This window comes from Emydura macquarii, unplaced genomic scaffold, assembly GCF_026122565.2.
Source record: "Emydura macquarii macquarii isolate MOO-44397 ecotype Brisbane River unplaced genomic scaffold, CSIRO-AGI_Emac_v2 contig_1363, whole genome shotgun sequence".
NCBI lineage: Eukaryota > Metazoa > Chordata > Testudines > Chelidae > Emydura > Emydura macquarii.
In genome coordinates, this window is record NW_027131500.1 from 12,995,978 (window position 1) to 13,019,490 (window position 23,513).

A 23,513-nucleotide genomic window follows, 5' to 3' on the forward strand; every position below is an offset into this window, starting at 1 on the left:
TGAAGTGTGTTTTCCTTATCTGAGACTCAAATTTTAGGACATTATGCTGTTGTGTTATCTGGCAGCGCTACTGTGGAAAGGTCTGCTATGCTAAGCTGCAAATGTCTGCTATGCTTCCCAGTTTAGAGTTTGATCCAACACCTATTTAAAGTAACAGAATGACTCCCACTGAGTTCAGATTGGGCCCATCACCTGTTTATTGGAGGGTTAAAACTATATTGTTTCAAATTACATGGGGGTGAAAAACATGCAAATTGTTAGTAAATAAATAAAATGTATTTTAATTTTTTAAAGCAAAAAATGTAGCTTTGTCGGTAGTATGAACAGTCAGCTGCTGAAGAAAGTCAAGGCAGCATGACAGAACAAGAATGAAAGAAAGCCAGAGAAATCCACATGATGGAGGCAGCAGCAGTGGCCAGAAAGGGGACTCCAGGACTAGATGAGGCTGGTTGAAGTGACCATGGAGATCCAGAGAAGGTAGTTGGACATGGCCCAAAAGAGGGTAAGACAGGTGGGAACTTGGCAGGACATTGACCAATTCTCCCAAACCAATCTGTTCTATACCTCCTTTTCCTCTCATGCCCTAATACTGTCTCACAAAGTGAGTTAGAGGAGGTTTCTCATCAGATCTAATGGGCTGGTGTTTAAGAGTCACAGCTCAGGTCCAGTTCTGCTTTCTCACATTTAATGGTTATACAGTGTGTGATATGTGAAGAAGTAAAGAGACATACACAGAACCCCAAATTTCCTTCCCTTCTGGAGGTAACACCCAATTTGAAGTCCCCAGAAAGTTTGGCTGCCTGTCAGGACAGTCTGGATTCTTATTTTCAAAATCTTTACTGTCTCAGACAGATTATAAGAATTTATTTTTCAATCCCAGAATAGTCAATAGCCCAATGGCAGTGCGCTCACCTTGAATGTGGAAAATTCAGGTTCAAGTCTTTGCTCTGCATGATTTGGACTAGCAAAAACTTGAACTTGGGTCTCCCTGATTGCAGCTGAGTGCCCTACCACTGGGCTATGAAGTCACTCTCTCTTCTGGCCCAAAGAATATTTAATTATTTATACAAAGTGGAACATCTCCAGCAGGAGAGATTGAGAGAGAGAGAAGAGAGAGTGCTTCTACAACACCAGAAAAGCAAGGAAGTGGAGTTAATGAAGCTAATATTTATGCTGCTTTGCCTAAATCATAGTGCAATTCCTCTATCAGTGAGCTAAAGAAGAGCAGGTGATCCTACACTCTGCAGAAGCTGCAATGCCCACAAAACAAGATGACTCAGTGATAAGATCTGAAGGTCTTGATTTTTCTGGGGATTTAATTATAAACTGGAGGTTATTTATAAAGTTATTTTAATGCACTATGTACAATCAGAATTTATCTGACACAAAAGCACCTTACAACGGACAAACAAATAATTTTCATACAAACACACTGTAGTAACTTCTGTCTGCCCTTCACTATTTTTGGTTCAACCTGACATAGGGACTTTTGATTTTTAAATCACATTTCTGTTTTGCTGGGCAATGCACCAATGATATTGAAATTAAGTGACATCTTTGAACCCAGATTTGAGATCATTTTGCTATAGTACTATAAACTACTTAAGGATATCTGATACCTTTTGTCATTTGTAACAGAACATTCCAAATTGGTCTGTTACAGATACACAAGGGACTATAAAAAACCCTTAACACTCATGAATTAATATATTTGGGAAGTGAACTGCAGTTCAGCCACACATATATCCAATATTGATTTAATTTCTTTTTTTTTGTTTGTTTGTTTTATCTGTTTCCTTGATATCTTTTCCAACCACTTTTTGTCTCTTGAGTTTTCAGCACATGAGACGGTGAAGCAAAAGTTCTTGTAACAAGAAGTGACACCAAATTATGATGACTTAGTAAAAGATGCTGCCAATATAAGCTTGAATTTGGACATTGCTTGTTTAGTTTATATGCAGCAGAGAGAAACTGTTTTTTGCCATTTCAGAGAAGACAAACTAATTCCTCTCAGGTAGTAATAAAAATAAGAACCACTGCTCTGTGTTTTTGTTCATATAGCTATTGCAGGAAAGGCATTCCTTGTCCATTATACAAAGTAATCTTGTTTAATGTCAGATTTCATAGAGCTGCCTAATCAATCCTGATCCATGACAATGGACTCTATAGTTTGATATAGCAGGTCTTATTAAAAACAAACCATGGCAGATGAGGATACTTGCTGCAAAAATGAAAAATTAAAGAGTCTCCAGTGTGCGACTATGGTCAACTAGAACAGACCATGGAACATATAACAACTCAATGCCCAATTCACAAATACAAAGGAGGCATCACAGCAATACACTCTGCTACTCGAGACACAATTGTCTAGCTGTAAAATTATAGTTGTTGCTCTACATTTACATGAGCCATACAAGGAAGAAGATTAAGAACTATGGAATTACTCTGAATACTGTCCGTTTAAAACAATTTTCAAAAGAGAGAGATGGACATGATACTATAGGTAACTCTGAGCCAGAACTGTGGAAGTCTAACTACATTCAAAAGGATTCTTGGGCTGGGGAAGAGTATTCTACCCTGTATTTTGTGGGACATTAATTTAGGACTGACAAAAAGATAGGAGACTGCAGGTAACAACTATGAAAGTCTCTTCTAATGTTTATAATATATGGTCATTACTGACGATAAATTTGGCCACTTAGGCCTGCTCTTTTGATAATTCTGTGTCAGAATTCCCATTGATTTTAAACGGTGGCAAGTCACTTAAAGGCTGAAGGATCAGGAACAATAGAGATGAAACAGACAGACATATTTGCCTGGATGCACAAAGGGACTTGGGCATTGCTATGATAAGGGTCAATTTTAGGCAAATAGGAAATTACAGAAACACCATTGAGATCCACAAAGCCTCAGTTAGGTACCTAATCTCCCTATCAAATGAATGGAGAGAGATAGGGACTGAAGAATGCACTCCACAATAGCCAGCACAATAGGCAGGGACCCACCTAAAATAGTGGGAGATGTGGATTGCCGTGGAGCCAAAACTGCAACTTAAACACCTAAATCTGAGGTTTAGGTGCCTAAATCTGGAGGTTAGGCACCTAAGTATCTTTGCTGATCTGAGCCATTGTTCCCAAATTCAATACATTAATGAAATATTTAAACAGAAAGAGTAGACAACAAGAGTATTTACTAAACTTAGCAGTGAACTTCAAATCAGCACATATAGTATGTAAAATGGGTTGTATGAAATATCAATTGCCTTTGTTAGGGACAAGTTTACTGGCCTGTGCCATTCAATAAAAATATTTACAGAGATACACTATAGAGATGTTACATTTTAAAAATATGGACTTTTAGACCATTTTAAGAATTTGGCTTTTTTTAAAATACAGTACCCCTTTTTGCATAATAAAAGTAGAAAACTGGTTTCTTTCCAGAAAGACATTCCTTTTTTTAACAATTAGATTTAGAAAAGAAATAACAGCTCTATTATTTAATAGAATCCTAAAGCAGTCTTGCGGAACAGGATTATGCATTTGTCAAAAGAAACTATTGTCAGTACTTAAAACATTCCAATTCAAATAGCACAGATAATGTAAAACCCCTTTAATCTTCTTGAAAATTTCTGCAACAGGAAAGGTCCTAAGGAAAAGAAACTTCAGCAGTAGAGGTTACTTTAAAAAAAAAAAAATACAAAACAGAGAATTCTTTGTTTCTTCATTGGGTTAATGAGGATTCCCTTAAATGGCACTGTCATTTATCCACTAGATGGTTTGCTGAGATCAGTTAAATGGCTTTACCTCAAATGCCTGAAAGGTTAATCCGACATTGTAGTTCTGTGACACTGTTATTTTCCACACACATTCCTTCATTGGTCTGTAGTCATCAGGATAATTAGGAGACTGGATCTGGCCTTCGTTTTTGTGGATCTCACCTCCACAGATTGCTGATGAGAGCACAAAACTCAATCTAAGTATATTTTTAGGACTGACATTTTCCCCTCTTCTTGAACTGATATTTTTGTGTGGTGATGAAATTATACAAGAAAAAATGTGCACTCTCTAAAAAGGTCAAATTCCTGAAATCAAGGTTGGCAGTTTAAACTACTGCACATTTTTGTTTACACAGAGTGTTTACTGTGTTTAATAATTCAGTACCTTAAACACTGGAGAAGACTCTGGAATCAATGATATTTATGATTTGTGACTTTTTAAAAAGACATTATTAAAATAGTCACAAAATAATTTCACTTTTTATATGCCTTTGGGGGTTATGTAACATACATTTCTTATAAATAACCATGTCCTCATGTAGAGTTTATTAGCCTCAGTAAAACAGAATATTGAGACAGAAACTTCATCCTCTACAGTAATCTATGAATCTTTACCTACAAATTAAAGTCTAATCCTGGAAACACTTATACTTTCAGTTCAGTGGAATAACCACATGACTAAAGTTATTCAAATGCATAAGTGTTTTCAGGATTGGGGCCTATAATTATATATTAAATATCTAAATATCTAAATATACTAAACAGTGTTAAACTGAGCTTTACTGTATTTCAAGCAGGTGTCTATTAACTTTCTCATTTACTTAAACTACAGTACATGAAGGAGTAGAACTAGATTTTGTAAAGGAAGGTGGGGAAATATAGAACTAAAAGTATAGAACAAAACATTAAATACATTTTCTCTTCAATGCTGCCGCTTAAACAAAACATCCAACAAGAAATATGCAGCAACTCCCCACTCCCAATACTTCCCATGACAAAGAAATGGCCATATTAAATTTCAGAGGTGTCATTAACAAATTGGACTCAACACACCTGAACTAAAGGAAAATGGAAATGTCCTTGTTTTGTAAGCTCTGTGTAGAAGTGTACGTACTAAAGAACAGAACTTAAAATCTACTGAGAAAGTTGGAGAGTTTCAAACTATCATTTAGTTAAGGAATTTTAAAAATGTGCAAGATATACTTATGATTGCCATTACTGATGTTATTAGAAAGGATGACATCTGTAATGTGATCACATCAGCAATTTCAAAACTGTACATCTGTCAAGTTGATGGTCCACACCAAAACAACAAAACTGTCTGTTTAAAAATTAAGAAAACTAATTTTAGATGAAGTTAACTATTTATCAGTGTCCACTTTTCTCATGATATTAAAATGTTTCTTGTTAATCTTTATCCATAGGATTAAGTCATTTTTAATATTCACAGTGACTTGCCTTCATAAACTGCTGCAAAACCTTTTCCTACCCAATTACTGCTGCTACGGAACTCTATCCACATTCTGCTGTCAGTAGATGTGAGTACTTCTGGCAGTTTGTCACCACAGAACCTGCCTAAAAACAAGCAATGAATAAGTGTACTTTATGTCATCTTCCAGGCCCAAATCCTTCAAGTCAAACATGTGTGTTTAACTTTATAAATAGGCCGGGAAGGATTAGCTTTTTATCAATAAATGCTGATTTCACCATCACAAATCAACAATAATATTTCCATTGATAATAATAGATATTTACAGATAAGCAAAGTCAGAAAAATGTTCCTTGAGAACTTATTAGAGTATGATTTAACAATATTTACTTTGTACATTTTGACATATGATGTTGACAAGTTTTAATAGTTATAAAGCTTTAACTTTTAAAATCTCAAAAGCTACTGTCATTAAATAATTATTGTCTGACCTCCCCTGTTGCCCAGCCCCCCTCTTCATAATTTCCCACAACCTTGAAAATTTAAAATCAATTAAAAATGCTTTAAAATAAATGTTGACATTATCCATCAAAATTATTTTAAAAAAAATCAAATTCTACCAGACCTGTTTATATACATATGACTTACTCAAATGATTAAAGTTAAACACATACATTTTTGCACAATTGGGACCTAACACATACATGAGAGAGAGACAGAGATTTTATAATAATTTTGTTGGTGCTATTATTCCCAGTTCCAAGGCTCCTTTAGAACCATCAGACCAAATATAAAAGTCTCAGAGGAATGGGGGCAGGTATTCCTCTTTCTAACCACAGTGGGTCAAAAGATATCATACTTTAAACCTGTCACTGATCTAGAATTAAGCATTATGCATCCTGGACCTCAGACTGATTGAATGTCAGCTTGTGGGAGGAAAAAAGGCAATGCTTCTCTGGTATATTTTTTTTAAATTTAAAAATGACAGCCTTTTGAAGTAGATGGGATTAGTGGGTAGACAGCAGGCATGGAAGTCAAAGGTACATAATACATATAATTTATCATGTGAATCTGCAATTTATCACATAGACATGAATACCACTACTATGTATGTGGTAGCATGCAATACACATTTTATAGCCACATAAATGTCAAAGATATATATTCACACTAACTGAGCAAGTAGGGATGTCAGTGCATCTGCTTGTTCAGAAATGTAATAATTACTTGTACTGAAATATGCAAGAAATAATTTATTAACATTTCAAATATTTTTCTCAAATTCCACAGAATAGCTCTGGCATAAATTATATTAGTTAAAAAGGCAAAAAATATAAAATCTTAGGGGTTTTTTCTGCCCCAGTTTAACAATTCTCTTGTTTATCTACATTATACCAGAGTAGAGCCTGAAGCAATAAGTACCAGTTCCCATCCTATACAAACTAAAAGTCCCAGCATTCCACGGTCTGAGCATGGCATGATGGGGCTTCAAATCTTTCCAGCCACACCTCTGTCTCTATTAAAGAAAAGGGTGTCTCATGGGCTACATCATTGACTTGCAAGAAGATCTTGGTGGGTTGAATGTCCATTACTCAAACTGAAAGTTCTCTCCTATCCACACAGAGAAATTAAAGAGACAAAGCTGATAAGTAGAACTGTACAGCTGGTGTTCTAGTCACAGGAAGTTAATTACCAGTTATGCTGACTGGTAGTACATGAGACATTGACTTACTCAAAAAATATTCCTGAAGTTTTATCATCAAATCTATACAACCTAGTTATTTAAAACACAGAAATACTGCATGAGCAGATATTTTAAGCACACACATACTCATTTGTCATGCTCGGTTTCAAGATCTGCTTAATAACCTCTTGCTCCACTGAGATGAACATTTATTTCCTTGTTGGGTTTTTTTTTTGTTTGTTTCTTGTTTTGGAGGAGTGAGGAGTATTTTTATTTATTAATATTCTGAGCATTTTGCAGTTTTTCAAAGGTTTGCAAAATTATTTATGCTAATTATACTTTGAACTATACATTGTATTGCAAATTTCTGTATGCTAACTATACGTTGAACAACTTTGGTAACCATAGACAGCGCAGTGGGAACAGTTTCATACCAAGCAGAGGTGATTTTCTCCAGTAGCCATCTCTTACTTCAATATAGTCATACCAGCAGAGACTGCTCTTGTACAGGTCCATTGTAGTAAAGTTTAAAACAATCTGCAATGCAGAGGAGAATAGCAGCCATATAATTAAATTGGTTGTAGTTAACACTAGAATAAAGACAGCCCAACCAATATGCTGTGAAACCAAAGTCACAGTGAACATCCTTAAAGTCTCGCCAATTGCCTGATAGTTAAATAGCTACTCCTTTGACAGTATTCAAGTTATTTCCTATAGTAAAAGTTTAAGAAACTACTACAGGTACTGATGTATATTTATGTAAGGTAAACTGGCAGACTTAAGGTTGACTACTTTAGCTTAACAGATTCCTTACAGTGAACAGAACGTTGGCTCGTCTGTAATATCTTTGTGTATAAATGTCACTTATGGATATAATACCACCAATGTTCTCTTTCCCTTACTACTTTGAGAACTTGCTCTACATTCAGAAATCATGTGGTGTGCATTCAGTGTGAGGACATGACCAGTGTTGTAAGCAAGATCATTAAAAAAAAATTGGATACATTATCACTTTTAGAACAACCCCTAAATAAAAGTCATAACAAGGTTTCAGTTACAAAAATCAGAATTTGGTGTATACCTTAAACTTCAGAACTTGCATTCTCTTTCACTCATGCTGAAAAGAACGGAGTGTATCCATATATACACATCCAGAACATTTTTTAGTTAATGACATCAGCACTGCTGAAGGAGCATTCAGATTAATGCATCAGAGGATCCTGTTTTCTCCAGAATTCTTATATGTAGGTTTTAGTTTTCAACTGAAATAGAGTTAATCGAGGCCTCACATTCACAATGGCCATCAGTTGGTTCCTGGCTTACTGGCACTGTCTTAGCAATCTGGCCCAGTCTATGTGAAATTAATATATAGTAAAATCTCTCTTATAGCCTTGGCATTGCTGGGAAAGAATGGCTGTAAACATATAAAGCATTAAGAGCATTAAAAGAAATAATACTGCAATCCATCACTAAGGTCAAAGTTAATACATTTTGGTTTCACTTGGATATTATTTTTGTAGCCTGAAATTAACATACTTTGTAAGGGGATAAAGGCAAGGGCACCATCATGAAACAATGATTTTTACAGTGGGGTCAGATTTAAGAGAAGGTCAGCATAACAAGAAGATAAAGAATCACTCATTTCAAGTTTCAAGTTTAGTCTGTAAAATAGATTCTAGAATTCACAGGCTTTCATTAGCTTTTATTTTCCTTCTTTGCCCTTATTCCTTTCTTTAATCTAGAACTTCTAAACGTTCAAACCAAACCTGGAAACCATTCTGTCCCTGCTTCATATGGGTTAACTCTTAATGACTTCAGTACGAGTTGCACACATGTAAATATGGGTAAAATTGGCCTCCCTGGGCAATGGGGAAAGCAAACCCCTTTACCTTATTTTCTTGAAACTGCATTTTGCTTAAGAGATCAAAAGTCTTTTTTTTTTAAATTCCTGATTGTATGTTATCAAATATTCAATAAAAAGACTGATCCAAAGAATACTTGCTCTACAACCGAAAACATCATTACAGACACTGTTCTACAGACTATTTTTGCTTGTATCATTTGACTTTAACACTGGATACTCAAACTTTAAATATGCTGCTAGACAGGAAACATTTGCTACTGTGCACTAATTTAAATTTCACACTACTACAAAATATTCCCATGGCAGCCATGTACCAGCTGCGTGTGTCAGTTAAAACTGTCAGGGAATCTCTCTTACTCCAGCTGTGATGAGAAAAAACAACATTTTAATCTGAACGGACCCAAATAGTCACTTTAAGGTTTACTTCCAGGGTGTACCATATATCCTTTTTTAAGGAATATATATTACAGTATTTATCCACAAATCACAAACTTTCCCAGACAAGTTAATCTTATAATAGAAGATAAAAAATTAGATATTGTAGGGAAACTAATATACAGTTAAAATGTAAGTGATTGGAAGCAAATGAACACTAAGAAAAGGAAAAGAGTTTAAAGTGAAGAAAAAATAGTTTCTTCCTTATTTTGAATATCCCAACTTAACAGTTAGGCATTACTGGGAAAAAAGTTAGATGGACACTCATTTAAAATACTGGGTAAACCTCTCCTCTATCAGCAAGAAAACGAAACAATGGATTTAAACAATGGATTTAAACAAAATCAAGGCTAAGCGCACTAGTGAGAGAAATATCCTTTAATGGCTAGATTGTGCCTTTAACGCAGCCCTGCACTGGGGTGATGCAAAGACACATTGCAGCAGGGTAAGCATCAGAAACACTTTCCCAGAGCTCCCTGGTGTGCTGCAGGGAACATGAACTGCCATGCCCCTTAATGAGTGCAACAGTGCCTTGTGCAGCTGTCCTGCTCTGCTGCTTGGCAGTTGGGGTGAAAAGGGAAAACAAAGCATGCTTCTCCCTACTCCTCATTCTTTTAGGGATACTATAAGGTCTGTGGAGATCATCTTGAAAACAGGACCTACACCCCCTTAAGTGAAGGGACTGCCCCAAAGCTGGCCAACCATTACTTGGTCTTTGTGAACTTTCCACCTTAATGTATGCCAGCCATAATCTAGTTTTAAATTAGTAAATCTGCAAGCAAAGAATTAATATTTTCAATATTAATTATGATAAATTGGAAAAGATACAACATTTAGGTCTTATTTCATCATCTCACAAATTAACAGTTGTAGGAATTCTGAGTCATGGTTGTTTCAGAAGCTAAGACCTGAAATGCTGGAATATTAATGAAATTATATGGTAGACTTAAAACCTGAGCCTAGGGATCAGAACTGACTACTTCAAAAATCTGTCACAATTGTTCCTTAATCTGCTGTATGATTTTCTTTATTACACTAGGAGTTAACATCTTTTTAGAGAAATGTATTAATGATTTGCATTGGAAGATATAAAGTATTAGGTGATATTTTTTCATACTTTGGTTATCTATTTTTACGTATTGAATCTCCTTTCCATGAACTTCGAAAACAAAAGTAAATATAACCTTAATGGAAAACTAGTTCTAATAACAATCTCTTTCCATTATGTAATATGTAAGTGTGAAAAGTCCCTGGATGCATTTATAAATGTGTAATTCAAAAAGATAATGAAGAACTTTAACATTTTATTCACTCAATGAATGAGATAACAAAGAGCTTTGTTATGGGAAACACACCGTATCAGAGTTATCGCTTCTTACAATATATAGGATTCCTTCAGTACTACTGTAGTCAGTTTTATGCCTGTTGCACAACTGAGCTAAAAACGGCATGATTCGTGATCAGAAATCAACATGAATATATTTAAGGTTCCATTTTGCAACTCTGCAGAAATGTGGAGAGCTGGAGACAAGGCTGAACAGTAGTTCAAGGGGACAGGATGACTGAAAGTCTCCAGAGATAGACAATCAATGAACATTTGTCAGCACAATTAAGAAATTATTGGTTACGTAAGCAAATTCAGTTATGCCATTGCAGCCTCAAACAGAATAAGATATCACACCTTTTGCCAGCTGGGACAAAAAAGAACAAAATACCTTGTAGAAACAGGGCAATCCTATACATTTCTGCAAGGCTGATTTTTTGGGGGACTTTCATATTTGAATTTTCCTCCCATAATATCTGAGGATTATTTGTCCTATTTAAGTATCCATATAAAGGCTAAAGGAAAAACAGAAAGTAATACAACATATTCAAAGGCCCAGATTCAGAAAACATTGGTACAGTTTTAGCTCCTTCTGCCAACTAAATCCTCTGAGCCAGAAAGCACGGATTCACTTGGTAGATGGCAGGGTGTGTTACCAATACCACCCTCCCTCAATTCTTTTGCTGATGGTATAGCATTAATTCCTGTGGGAAGGCAAAAGATAAATGAATCAACTCTCTGGCTGCTCTAACCACTCCATTTTTCCAGCAAATGTTCTGTACATATTTCAAGTTCTTCTGGCAATTTCCATCCCCCATTGGCAAAAGCACTCTGCATCATTGCCAACTCATCCCTCTGAATTTCTTACCACCAGTGACCCCACAAAGGGTCTGTGCTAGCATAAGTCAGCATGGAGTCTGAAGTGAATACAGAGGGGGGGAATAACACATCCACCAAAACACCACCAAACTATGCTGAAACAATATAACGTTCAGTCCAAAGAAATCAGAGCACAAGAAGCCAGGAAATTTAGAGTTAAGATTTCTCAGTCAATCATTACGTCACATCTTATTTTAGGAGCAAATGAATATGCATTGCAAAATCCCTAAACAAATGGCACTGAACATTATTGTACCATTTATTTCAGTGTTTAAAAGCCAAGAAAGTAAAATACAAACATAATTATGTCTCAATTGTTTCTTCATAGGAATTGCTATGGAATAAGAGACTGATTTTCTACCATCATCCATATATTTTTGATGAAACAGACATAAATGTCTGTTTCTGAGGTACTGTGATGTGTGTCAATTAATTCTTAGACCCTGATTCTGCCAGCGTTTACTCACATTAAGTACCTTACTCTGCAAGTATTCCCATTTATTTCAAGTAAGGTACTACTCAGTGTGAATAAGACTGGCAGAAATGAATCCTTTGATTTTAATACATGGAACACATACACAAAATATGTATATTCTGCTTTCCGCTGCTACAGAAATCAATGACAATTTTTTCAGAGACTGAGGATGGAGTTGTGCCCAATAAATACTATATGTCATATCAAAGTATATTTAGGGAATCATTCTCTGTCCATCATTTTTTTGTCTTCTTAGACTGTAAGATCTTAAAGGCAGGGGCTCACTCTTGCTATGAGTTTGTACAATGTCTAGCACAATGAGGCCCTACTCCTGGTTGGTGTCTCTGAGCACTGCAACAACATTATTAACATACTATAATAAACTTAAGGCCTCCTTAGATCCATTTATACAAAGCTGTATATGTACTAGAAATCCTTAGAAATAACTACTTTCTAAGTTGAACAAAACAACTTTACACTACAACTTTATTTATTTGTTTTACTGGAGAAGAGAAAAGAACGTATGACATTAATTTGTTTGCTCTACAGTAGCATTAACTGCATGGCAGCGTAGGTAGCAGGGATGTAAAAGTATCCTTCCAGGTGTGTTTGCTTCCTTTATGCAAACCTTCTCCTGTTCAGTTGTTTTTTACTTGCCACTCCCTGCCATCTTGCAGTGCAACCAACATCCTCAGAACTTTTGAGACTGCTTATTTTTCATCCTGTTTCACGTGCCTGCCAAGAGTAGGACTAACACATTCCAAAAGGCTTTGTCTTTTATTCATAACAATGGGAATAGCTCTCACCACTCTCTGGGATCTATCAGTGCATCAATAAATAAACACGTTCATTAGGCTGTAGAGATGCACACTTGGAGAAAACGAAGAATAAAGTAATTTTGTTTTGAGAGAAGAAAGCCCCATACTGAGTGGGAGAACAGGGTATGGTCTGAATGCAATCTCTGGTGGAATATGTGGATTTGGGTTGGGTTTTTTTTTACTCTAATATGGAGGGTACTTCTTGGTTCTATAGCTCTCTCTTCAAAGCTATATTAGTTTGCATAATATTGTCCTCCTGATACCCTCTCCACCTCTTTAAAATGTACTTCTGTAATTTTTTCTGCATATTTTGTCTGTGGGAAAATCTCCATACATCCCTTCATCCCACTGAATCTGTTTACTTTGAGGAAGGTCAGTATCCTAATAAATAAATGAAAACAAAATATGGTAAAAGCTGGAATGCCTTTGAAACTGTAACAATGTCCTAGAAAAGAAGAGCTGGCTTGTACCTTCAACATCAAAGAAACTTTGTGAAAGGAAGCTTCATTTCCTTCCCCTACTTAATACCAGCTCAATAATTTTCTCCCTCCTTTTTTTTTCTAAAATTTACTCCCTGGCTGAGAACTTGAACCCTGCTTCAGTGTCATGCAAAGTTTCACAATCAAGCTTAAACCCCCAAGATAAAGGCATACAAATTCTCCACCAGAACAACACCAGAGAACACTTACAATGATACATTTAATATTCATGTAGCTTCTTCCTACTTTCCACTGTATAATATTCACTTTACAGATATAAGCCCACTGACCGCACTAAGAGCGCTGGTATCAGGTAGGCCGCACTATCAATCTAGGTTTTCCCACACTGCCCAAATAATGTGGCTCAGCCCCATCCCGGAAGGACCATCCATGCAGATGAGAAGGTATTGGAAGCTCCAGGCCTATTAAACCCTTCTAGGCAGAGGCTGTCAATGAGGGTGCAAGTTTTGAGGGGTTTTTGTTATATGAACACCTACCTACTAGGAAGTGAACTAAAACCATGAACTCGTTTCACTTCAACAACCATCAGATGGCAACTAATTTGAGCATCTAATATCATGGGCCAAAGTCAAACCAATTACCTAAAGTTCAAATTCTGTATCATATTGGCTCAAGGAATTGAATCAGTTCATGATATTATGCAAATGTTATTAAAAAAGTGAAAAGAAAAGCTAAATAAACAGGGAAAAGTATCTTTTAAAAAGGGAATGCTTGTATTTATTTTGAGGGAAGGAGGAGGTGAAATAATAGTTAAGTACCTTTTCTCCAGGGGTAACAGAGATTCGCCATATACAGTGTGTGTAGGAAGGATAGCCATTTGGAAATCCTGGAGAGGAAAAGTTGCCTGTAGATTCTTGCAGTGTTTCACCACATGCTGAAAGAAACAAAACATGGTAAAAACAGAGAAATTCATGCATCTTCTAAGGCACACAGGAAGAAGTTTCTCCTTTACAGTATTTATTTAGAATTGATTTGATTCAATACAGGGGCAGAATGAAAAGCAGTCTAGTGATGTTATGCTTTAGTCAAAGCAATGATTTAAATCAGTCTGCTATGCATTTTTTTTTAATGCACAGGGTTTTCTTTCCATGAACCCTTTCACTTATATGGCGTGCAGCTGACATAACTAAAATCTTAGAGTCTTAAAAATGTCATGGCTGAAAATCACCTGACAAAATTATACACAACTTTATTTCTGTAAACTTTCTGAAAAGAAACAATTTACAAGAAACACACCTGTACCCAAATTATCTAAGAAGAACTAAAACAAAAGCCCAGTGTTTTGGTGATTGACATGATACTAGAAATTAATCATTGGTTTCATTTAATAATTCATGTTGTCCAGCATAAAGGCTAAATATGAACTGATGTCACTCATTCATATTAGAATAGGGAAACCTAAATCCTAAATTAAACAAAATCTCTTATGCAAAAATGATCTGTGGAGATATTAGTAATAAAGAGAAACAAATGTAAAGACCCATAATACCAAAGACTTTGATATTCTAGATTACTGAAGCCTTTATCTTATCTGTCAATCATGCTACAAGCTGCTGGGTGACTGATTAATAATTCTTCCTTCCTACTGAGCTAAATCATCACAAGCTGCTGCCATTCTCTACCATTAAAGCTGATTCGAGTAGGACACCTAGTCCATAGTTGGTCATCTTTATAACCTTCAATCAACAAGTTGTTTCACCTGCTGATTTTGTAGATGTGATCTGAGAGATGTGAACTTCAGAATATTATCCATGACTGACAATGTAATCAGATCTGCAGTACTTTTAAATTACAGGGTTACAGCTGCCAGCAGGTGAACCACTGTATGATCAAAATCTCAATGAATTATAAATTATCTAGAAAATCTTTAGATAAGAGGGGACAAAGGAGGAGATTGTATTTTGAAGACAGACACTGCAGCTATAAAGCTAGATGCTGCCATGTTAAAATGTGTCCAAGATTTAATCTGACAACTTCACTGTGACAGCAGATTTAAACTCCATTCAAAGTACTAAACATGACATCTGAAGATTTAATAATGATTGTGATAAAAAGAAAAAAGAAAGACTATCATTCCATTGAAAATGTTCCAAGGTCAAAGTGACATGATTCTGTGTCCTTTAGGAACCAAAGGGAAAAATCTCTTACTGCCTTTATTTTAAAAATGTGTTTTTATCATTTTTTTTTTAAATTTACAGACACTTACTCAAATGACACACACAGAAAAGCTACTTAAATGTTAAATAATTACTTCTGTACACATCATTTTTAGAGAAATGCTCTACCATAATTAACAACAGTTTATTTTAACTCAACATGAATGAAATTTCAAATAAATTGCAGAGTACTGTACTGGATTTCCTTAGTGCTGACTGATATGAAACTAAAGCTTTGCCGACAGGGTTTAAAAGAAACCTCAGAACACAATAATATTGTTACAGATGAAATAAAGCAAAACCAGAATGAGAGTGTGTTCTGCCCATGAGATCTGCGTGGAGTTCAGACATCCACTGGATACAAAAGTACTGCACATTATCTTCAGAAGCTCCTGCTCTTGTTTCTCCACCACCTTCACCTCCCCACCAGTGTTGTTTTGATGGGATTACAGTGCCAAGGCTTCTCCTATTAGTTGCTTCATATTGAACCTCTCTTGAAGAAAGGAGAGGATGCATGCAAAAGGTATGAATGATTACCCATGAGGCCAGTGAGAGGATAACATCTCCCACCTGTTCCCCCTAAAACTACACACCTCTCCAAATTCTCTCACCAACTGCAAACCCTAACCCAGTTAAGAGTCTTCCCTGGGCTGGATGAGGCCAGAGGGCTGACCAGTCGCCTCTTCCACAGGTACAAGAGATTGGTATGGAAGAATCCAGGCCTTTGCTTAAATATAATCTTACGTGGTAAATTACCAAACTACATATTATTTACCTGAGAGACACAAACAACTATCCTCAAAAAACCATGCATTTCCCAGAGAACCTGAACAGCGGTAGTCTCCCCTGCTTCATGCCTATGCATTTCAGATGTCTGTTGTTAACCTACAATATAGTTAAGGTCACTCCAATAATTACATATCAAATTCATTACAACTGAAATGTACCTAAGCACTATATTTTTGAACCAAAACAGTAATTTATACAAATATTTCATTATTTTTACAGTCCATACATTGAGACAGAGTTAATAACAATATTGCAATGTGTAAAGGGCTTGTTTGTTTGTTTTCACACAACCTTAACTCTGACCACCAGACATAATTTTAAAAATCACTCAATAATTCAAAATATTCATGTATATATCTATAGCTAGATAAATACATATTATTACATAAAGTAGATAAGAGGACTGAAGTATGTAGGATATATAATGGAAGGCAGTTAGGAACTCCAAAGTGTATCAAAAATAGAGGGAGACACTGAAGTAACACAGGGAATCATTAGAGTTTAGCAGCTGAGTAAAGCACACAGAGCTAAGAAATGGAGATTTTACTCTATTTCAGATCCTTAAATTACACATCAGTATAAAAACAAGCTGCCTCCGCCAGTTAAACACCACAGCTCCTAAAATCGCATGTAAAGAATTTCAGCATCTGCCTGGCTGAGTATAAAACAGTTTGGTTTTTTTAAACCACCTCTCTGAAAAGAGCTACTAGTAAAATTTCAGATCCCAGATTTAGCCGTTGATTCTCTTGTGTGGTGAGTTTATTCCAGCTGAATATAAATGGTCAAAGTGATCTTAAAGGGGCTCAAGTTTGCTCCTGAAGAATTCCCCTGTAGCTTTAACTTACACCCAGGCCAGGTGCCTGAGAATCATGGAGTCCTATAATGAAACAAACCAAAAACTCCAAATCTTTGGATAGAGTGAGAGGAGAGGATTTAAAATCAGATCTTTTCTAATGAAAATTAATATAATTGGAGTTTTAAAATACTCTCCTATGTCATATATTTGACAATCTTTACTATTTAAGTTAAACATTCCTGATCAGCCTAGAAAAAAAGATTGTAGATCAGCCTCTTCTACTTGTTAATCAAAGTTATGTATTCATGTGACTTGATCATTTTGCTTTACTTTATTCTAAAAGCTGAATTAGTTTAATGATCTATTTGTCAATTTGCTATAGTAAGGTGGCCAAATTGAGCGCCAAGTAGAACAAAGTGGCCTATGACTACTTTCATCTCTAAAGACAATGTTCACTCAAATTAAGCTGGAGTAGGATGACATACTCCATATTAAAAATAAGGGCAGATACAATGTACTCCATATGTCACACAAATCAGGCACAGCCCTTGAGTTCCTGGCCAGTTTCCAATGCTGCCTTTGATTGGGCAATATTTGGGCACCCCTTGTTTAAAAGCACATTTCTTTTCAATGGTTCAATGGTTCTTTAAGCAGTTAGTTAAAATTCCATCACAAGAGAATTCAGAGGGTTTCTCTCCATAATTGGACTGCCAACAATTACATTATTTGTGATTAGTCTTATGAATTGGTTCACTACAAACTATTTCACTGACTATTGCAATCCATGAGTAATGGGCTCCACTATTAAAAGGAAATATGACTAAATGATACAACTAAATGTATGGCGACTTATTTACATTTCCTAAGAACCAATTTCAGTATTTTTCATGCCAGAATAAACTAATTACTACCTCTACGTTACACACCTTCTTTTTTACTAAGAACACTTTTACTCCCTTATTAAAGGTTAACATAGCTGGTATTTCTTTTATTGCCTGGCTTCTCTAAATGTTATGCCCTATTTCAATTTTATTAGGTTAGGCAAGTAGTGGAAACAAAACTGCAATCCTTCCAGCCTGGAATGGCAATCTGTTTATTTTACAGCTCAAGTAGTATGGCCTTCTAACACCCCTTATAGCAACCGAGAGAGTTCTGTATGTGTGTGGTGAGGAGAGGGAAATTATTTCTGTCTCTTCCTTATGAAGATCAGCAGTTTACAGAGAGCAAACAGATAAAAGACTATGGAAATAGTCATGTGTGTCACACTGTATACACATACAAAGCAACTGCCACCAGTGCAAGCTGTCAACATTTCATTAACTATACAGCAGGGGTTAGCAAATCCCAGCATGTCTGCAAAATTTCTCTGACCTGACTTGACCTGCTGCCTCCCTCTTTAAAAGTCAAATTGAAATTTGAAAGTTACAATGGGAACTTGTACATGGAATACATGGAAAATAATACCACAATGGAAAGTGCCTTTAAAATACCTTCAACAGATACAGTGTTTATCACTAAACTAAAAAATACACCATCAGCATTTGCTACACACACGTGTTTGAGATGCTGCAGTTATCTCCTTCTACATTTATGGGGAAATACTAGAGTCTCAGTACCAATGTGGTACGTAAGTGTACGTAATGCTAACTCTCTACTGATGATCACTCTGCTCTGATATAATGGTGGCTTGCTTTTGTAAAAATGTTAGGAAACATTTTAGTTTCCTGAACTGAAGTTGGACTGTGGATAATAATATTGGTGCTGTATATATGTATTTCAGGATGCAAAGTCAAAAACTCAAAAACTGGGAAATTCCTACATTAATTTAAGTGCCTGTACATGTATTATAATACAGCCTTTAATTACATGATCACATAATATTTTTTCCACGGAAGCACTGCCTCATTCAGTGTGTAAGATGGATGGTGTTTACTGAATGGGTAGCTATTCAATATTTTTTTAATCCTGATCATTCAGTGGCCCCATGGGCTTATTTACCACACACCATTAAAACCCAGCACTGAATACAGAATTATTAGTTTCCTCATGGGCTTTTCTATGGCATTCATCATCACAGTATATGAGTGTGTATATTTACAGTATATAAAACAGTAATGAATTTATCTTTACAACACCCCTGTGAGATAAAATGGCATTAGATATCATCTTTTTAGGGGTGTGGATCTGAGGCAGAGAGAGATTCAGGCCTGGTCTGCACTTACCAGCAAATTCGGCGACAGTTGACGGGAGTTACGCAAAGTATGTAAAATAGTTTGCATAACTTACACCGACTTCCTAAATTCTCTTCTGCACACCATCTCCACTACGTTGTACCGACAGGAAATGCGTACCCGTCGACGCAGCACTACTCTTTTTCGGAGGTGGTTTTATTAGATTGACTTCCGGTTCGATCAAGCAGGTCTTCACTGCCGCTCAACTGAACCAGGTAGATTGATCTGACGGTGGCAAAGTGTAGACTTAGTCTAAGGCTAAAATTGTCAAGTGGCCACTAATTTTGGGCTGCCAATCTGAGCTGCATAGGGCCTGAATTTCAGAGTACTTAACATTTTATATGTTCAAAACACAGCTCCTATTGACTTCAGTTGCAGCCCTGAGTGCTCAGCACTTTTGCAAATCAGACTCCATGTGTCTCAAGTTGGGCACCAGGAAAATAAGTAACATATAATTAGTGACCAGCTACTTCTAACAGGCAGGACTGGGCCAAGCACCAGGAGCAGCAGGGTCCTTCCTCAGCAACAGCAGGAATGGGAAAAAGAGAAGTCAAGGCCTTCCCTCCCAAGCCTCCAGTAGTGGAGAGTTTCCCTTTTAGGAAAAGCCCTCTCCAGGGTTATCAAATGTCAGTAGCCTCTCTTCTTCCTTCCCGCCCCCTCCCCCTCCCAGCAGCAGCTATTTAGTGTAGAGGAAGCAAAGCTGAATTTTCCAGGTATTAAAACTGGGAACAGCAGAAACTGCTTCAGCAGCAGTAGGACAGGAAAAAACTGGATCTCCTTGCACTGACACCTCCCCTCCCACCCCAAATACCTCCACAGCTCCAGTACACCAGTGATGTAATGAGACTGCTTTTCATAATTTAAACTTTGTAGACTTATTGTTTGACCAATGTCTTTTCTCCCTGCCCTCTCCTTCCTAAACTCTCTACTGCCAACCTTGTTCCACCTGCTCCTCTCCATTTTCCCCCTCCTTCCTTTTCTACTCATCTCCCTTTTGCTCTCTACCTATCAACATGACTCTTCTCCATTTCTTTTTCCTACTCCCTTTTTTCTTAATCATATATATATACACAATATATATACAATTTCAAAGACTCAAGAGTCCGCACACCTGAGCCAAAATGCTGGAAGAGTAAAAGCTGAAAAGAAAAAACCTCCTCTAGAGACCCTGGGTGTATTAGCATTTTCTGTTTACTCAATATTAAGACGTAACCGTTCCAGATCAGTAGCTGTGTATTCCTTGACATAGGTCACAAAAGCCACAATCCAAACTAAAAAGTACAAACAGATCAAACTCCTATCTTATAAATCTTATAGTCCTGGCACCTTCACACCTGGTGAAAACAGGACATATCCTTCTATCACCCAGTCTCTGAAAACTTGAAATACTCTCTCATCCTGTATAGACGTCTTAGGATAATGACACTAACTAAAACACCAAGGACACTAACTATAACACAGGCTAAAAAAGCTGGAGAAAGAGGAACATTCACCCAGCAGCTCTTCAGGTGTTTTACTCTAACTAACCCTCAGTACAGGGTCCTGATCATGCTCAGGATTCCAGACAAGTATTTGTAATCCCTCAGAAGCAATAGAGGGCTTCCTGGACACCATCTGTTTATAGGAATGATTGGACATTTGCCACAACTGGAAATATCAGGATGAATTGAGTCAAACACATAAGAATTCCTTTATAAAACCCCCAAAATTGAATATATTCCATCAAAATTGTGTCATTTAAATGATTATCTTCTACTTCTATGTTTTATCATATTAAGTTAAATGTAATTAAAACACAGAAGTAGAAAACTATGCAAATATTCATACTATTAATAACATTGCTGTTCTGCCAAAGGCATTCTGATTCGCATTTTCCACCTCAGACAGGAAATATAGTATATCTATAAAATACAACAAACATCAGAAATGTCACAGCCTGCTATATTAACATGATCCCATCACATGAAACAGAAAGCTTAATATGTCTCTCTTAACCCTTAATATTCCTTACCGGTTTCAATTAAATGTATTTTTAATTACTATAGTGTACCAGTCTCTGAAAGTTATTTTGTTTATTATTAGATGTTGCTTTTGAAGTCTTTGCTGTATGTTTTGCAATTTAAAAATATTTAATTTTCAATATTTTACTCACTGCGGAAATTTACCATTTTATAATAAATAATAGTATTTTACACTTAGATCTAAATCCTGTGCCTTTATTCACGTGAGAATTCTTATTCATTGTGATGGGACTAACTCATGCAACTAAACCAGATCCTTATATAACATCTTTCATCCCAAAATTTGCCCAAGTGTTTCACAAATAAGGAGCATTCTCCAGCAACTCATATTCATTCAAATAGTCCCACATTTCAATGTGTGTATTATTCTATCAGTGCTGCAAAAAATAGCTACTATTCTCCACAGCATATTATTGCAAAAGAGAAGCATTTTATGATGTAGTAAAGCCAGACTCCGGCGGACCCAAATATCACTACAGAAAAAACATTGACAATATTTAAGGCCAGTAATGAAGAATTACCATGAAGAACATAAGAACATCTTTTCCCTGAACATTTGATTAGAGGTTAGTTTTAGGAGCATGCTACCTCTTTCCCAAATAGATTGAAAAATGAAATGCATGTCTGGGGAGTCATTCAGATGTACTTCATATTGTCAGAATATAATGAGTGTTTACTTCATTCATTTTGATCACACAAATACTGACTGAACACACAGCATTCTTGATTCTACTGACAATCTTCATCTTCAAGAATTTCTCCAGTGCCTGTAGGTGTATATAATTCCTAAGTGCTTCTAAAACAAAAAGACTTTTCCCCCATGAATGTTTTATTTTCTGACAAAAATCTTATTCACTGAAACCTACTTATATTGTAAAAAATTACAAATAACATTTTAAAAATTACTCCTAAAGAGCTTTTCAGGCTGTTGAAATAATTTTAAAAAGAAATTATAGAAGTTGATTTCTTTGATCATCCCTACAACTCTGTACAAGCTCTGTGTAGATAGAAGAACTTCTTAATTCACCAAACCTATGTGTAACTGTTAGTCATCTGACAACTCTACTGCCAGTTATTTTGTGTTATGTGCATTCAAGGATCTTGTTCCAGATTCTGATCACGCTGACACTGGTGTAAATCTCAAACAACTCCATCAGTTCAATTCTGAGTCCTTCTATGGCTATTATGTGTTGATCACGTGGTACACAGTAGCCATATTACTGGCTTAAATGGTCAGGTGGGAATTCTTCCAGTCATCATATCCTTCCTAGCCCATCAGATGGGGCATGCTGGGAGCATGATAGGAGCATGCTGCAGTCTGGCAAATTTTGGCTGATTTTGGCATCCCTGGCACTGCTCTAAATTCGACTCAAACTTGAACTGGCTCCCAGCCACACCCAGGACTGGGAAATCACATCCTGCTCTCCCATCTCTATCATGCACCACAGCGGTAAAGAACTGACCCCATGGCTTAAACTGAGTTACTCTAGATTTACATCAGGGTCCGTGAGATCAGACTATAACTCTATTTCAAAACAGTTTTTAAATTACTGGTATAACTAGGCTGATGACATTCAAACACTGACTGTAACAGACATGTAACTGTATCTGATCTTAACCGTGCATTTACAAATATGGTTCACTTAATTTGTAGTCTTAAATTGCAAATTTTCAGATACTGAATAGGCAAAATGTGTCTAGAAGATATAACTTGTCACAGTGGTGTTATTTGCTTATTATTTAAAAATGTAATTTCTACAGTCCATTCATATTTATGTGGTGCAAAAAATATTGAGAATGATCCTTTGGCGGACACAATCCCTATCATCTATCTAAATATAGCTATATAAATTACAAAATATAAATAAGAACTGACAAAGTATCATGTTGTTTTTTCTAATCACTGAACAACTCAAGAAAGCAAGAATGAAAATGTCACGTGTAAATTCAGTTCAGGCAGTTTATCCATACATAAATGCTTTGCATTCCACAGTCCTCACCTACAACATTTTTATGATCTGTTTCTTGAATTGTACACATCGATTGCCAGCAGAGTTTAAATTCTCATACATTATTTCCCAGAGCCCCCCATGTCCTCTCCCTGTGCTATAAAATCTCACCGGTGGGGGAGGGGGCTTTGAGGAACTTGGAGCTTCTGCCCCACGGGGGGGGGGGGGAGAGGAGGAACCCCCAGGCTTGGGGCTCCTGCTCCATGGGGAGCCCCGGCACACCCCAGGGCTTTGAAAATATTTACCAGAGCAGATCTCTGGACAGCTCCATCTGAATTTAAGCCCTGCCAGCATGGAAACAGATTAGTAAACAGCTGACTCAAAAGAT

General features: G+C 36.4%; 1 protein-coding gene across 2 annotated transcripts in view; it reads right to left on the reverse strand.

Moving 5' to 3' along the window:
* The window catches only part of TLL1 (tolloid like 1), a 191,706-nt gene that overhangs the window by 42,154 nt on the left and 126,039 nt on the right, over positions 1-23,513 (reverse strand). For both annotated transcript variants that reach the window (XM_067551980.1, XM_067551979.1), the window contains exons 9-12: positions 13,942-14,057; positions 7,323-7,425; positions 5,234-5,350; positions 3,804-3,949 (exon numbers count right to left, since the gene is read on the reverse strand). In XM_067551980.1, the coding sequence (XP_067408081.1) occupies positions 3,804-3,949; positions 5,234-5,350; positions 7,323-7,425; positions 13,942-14,057 (482 nt within the window). The remainder of the gene's footprint in view (positions 1-3,803; positions 3,950-5,233; positions 5,351-7,322; positions 7,426-13,941; positions 14,058-23,513) is intronic.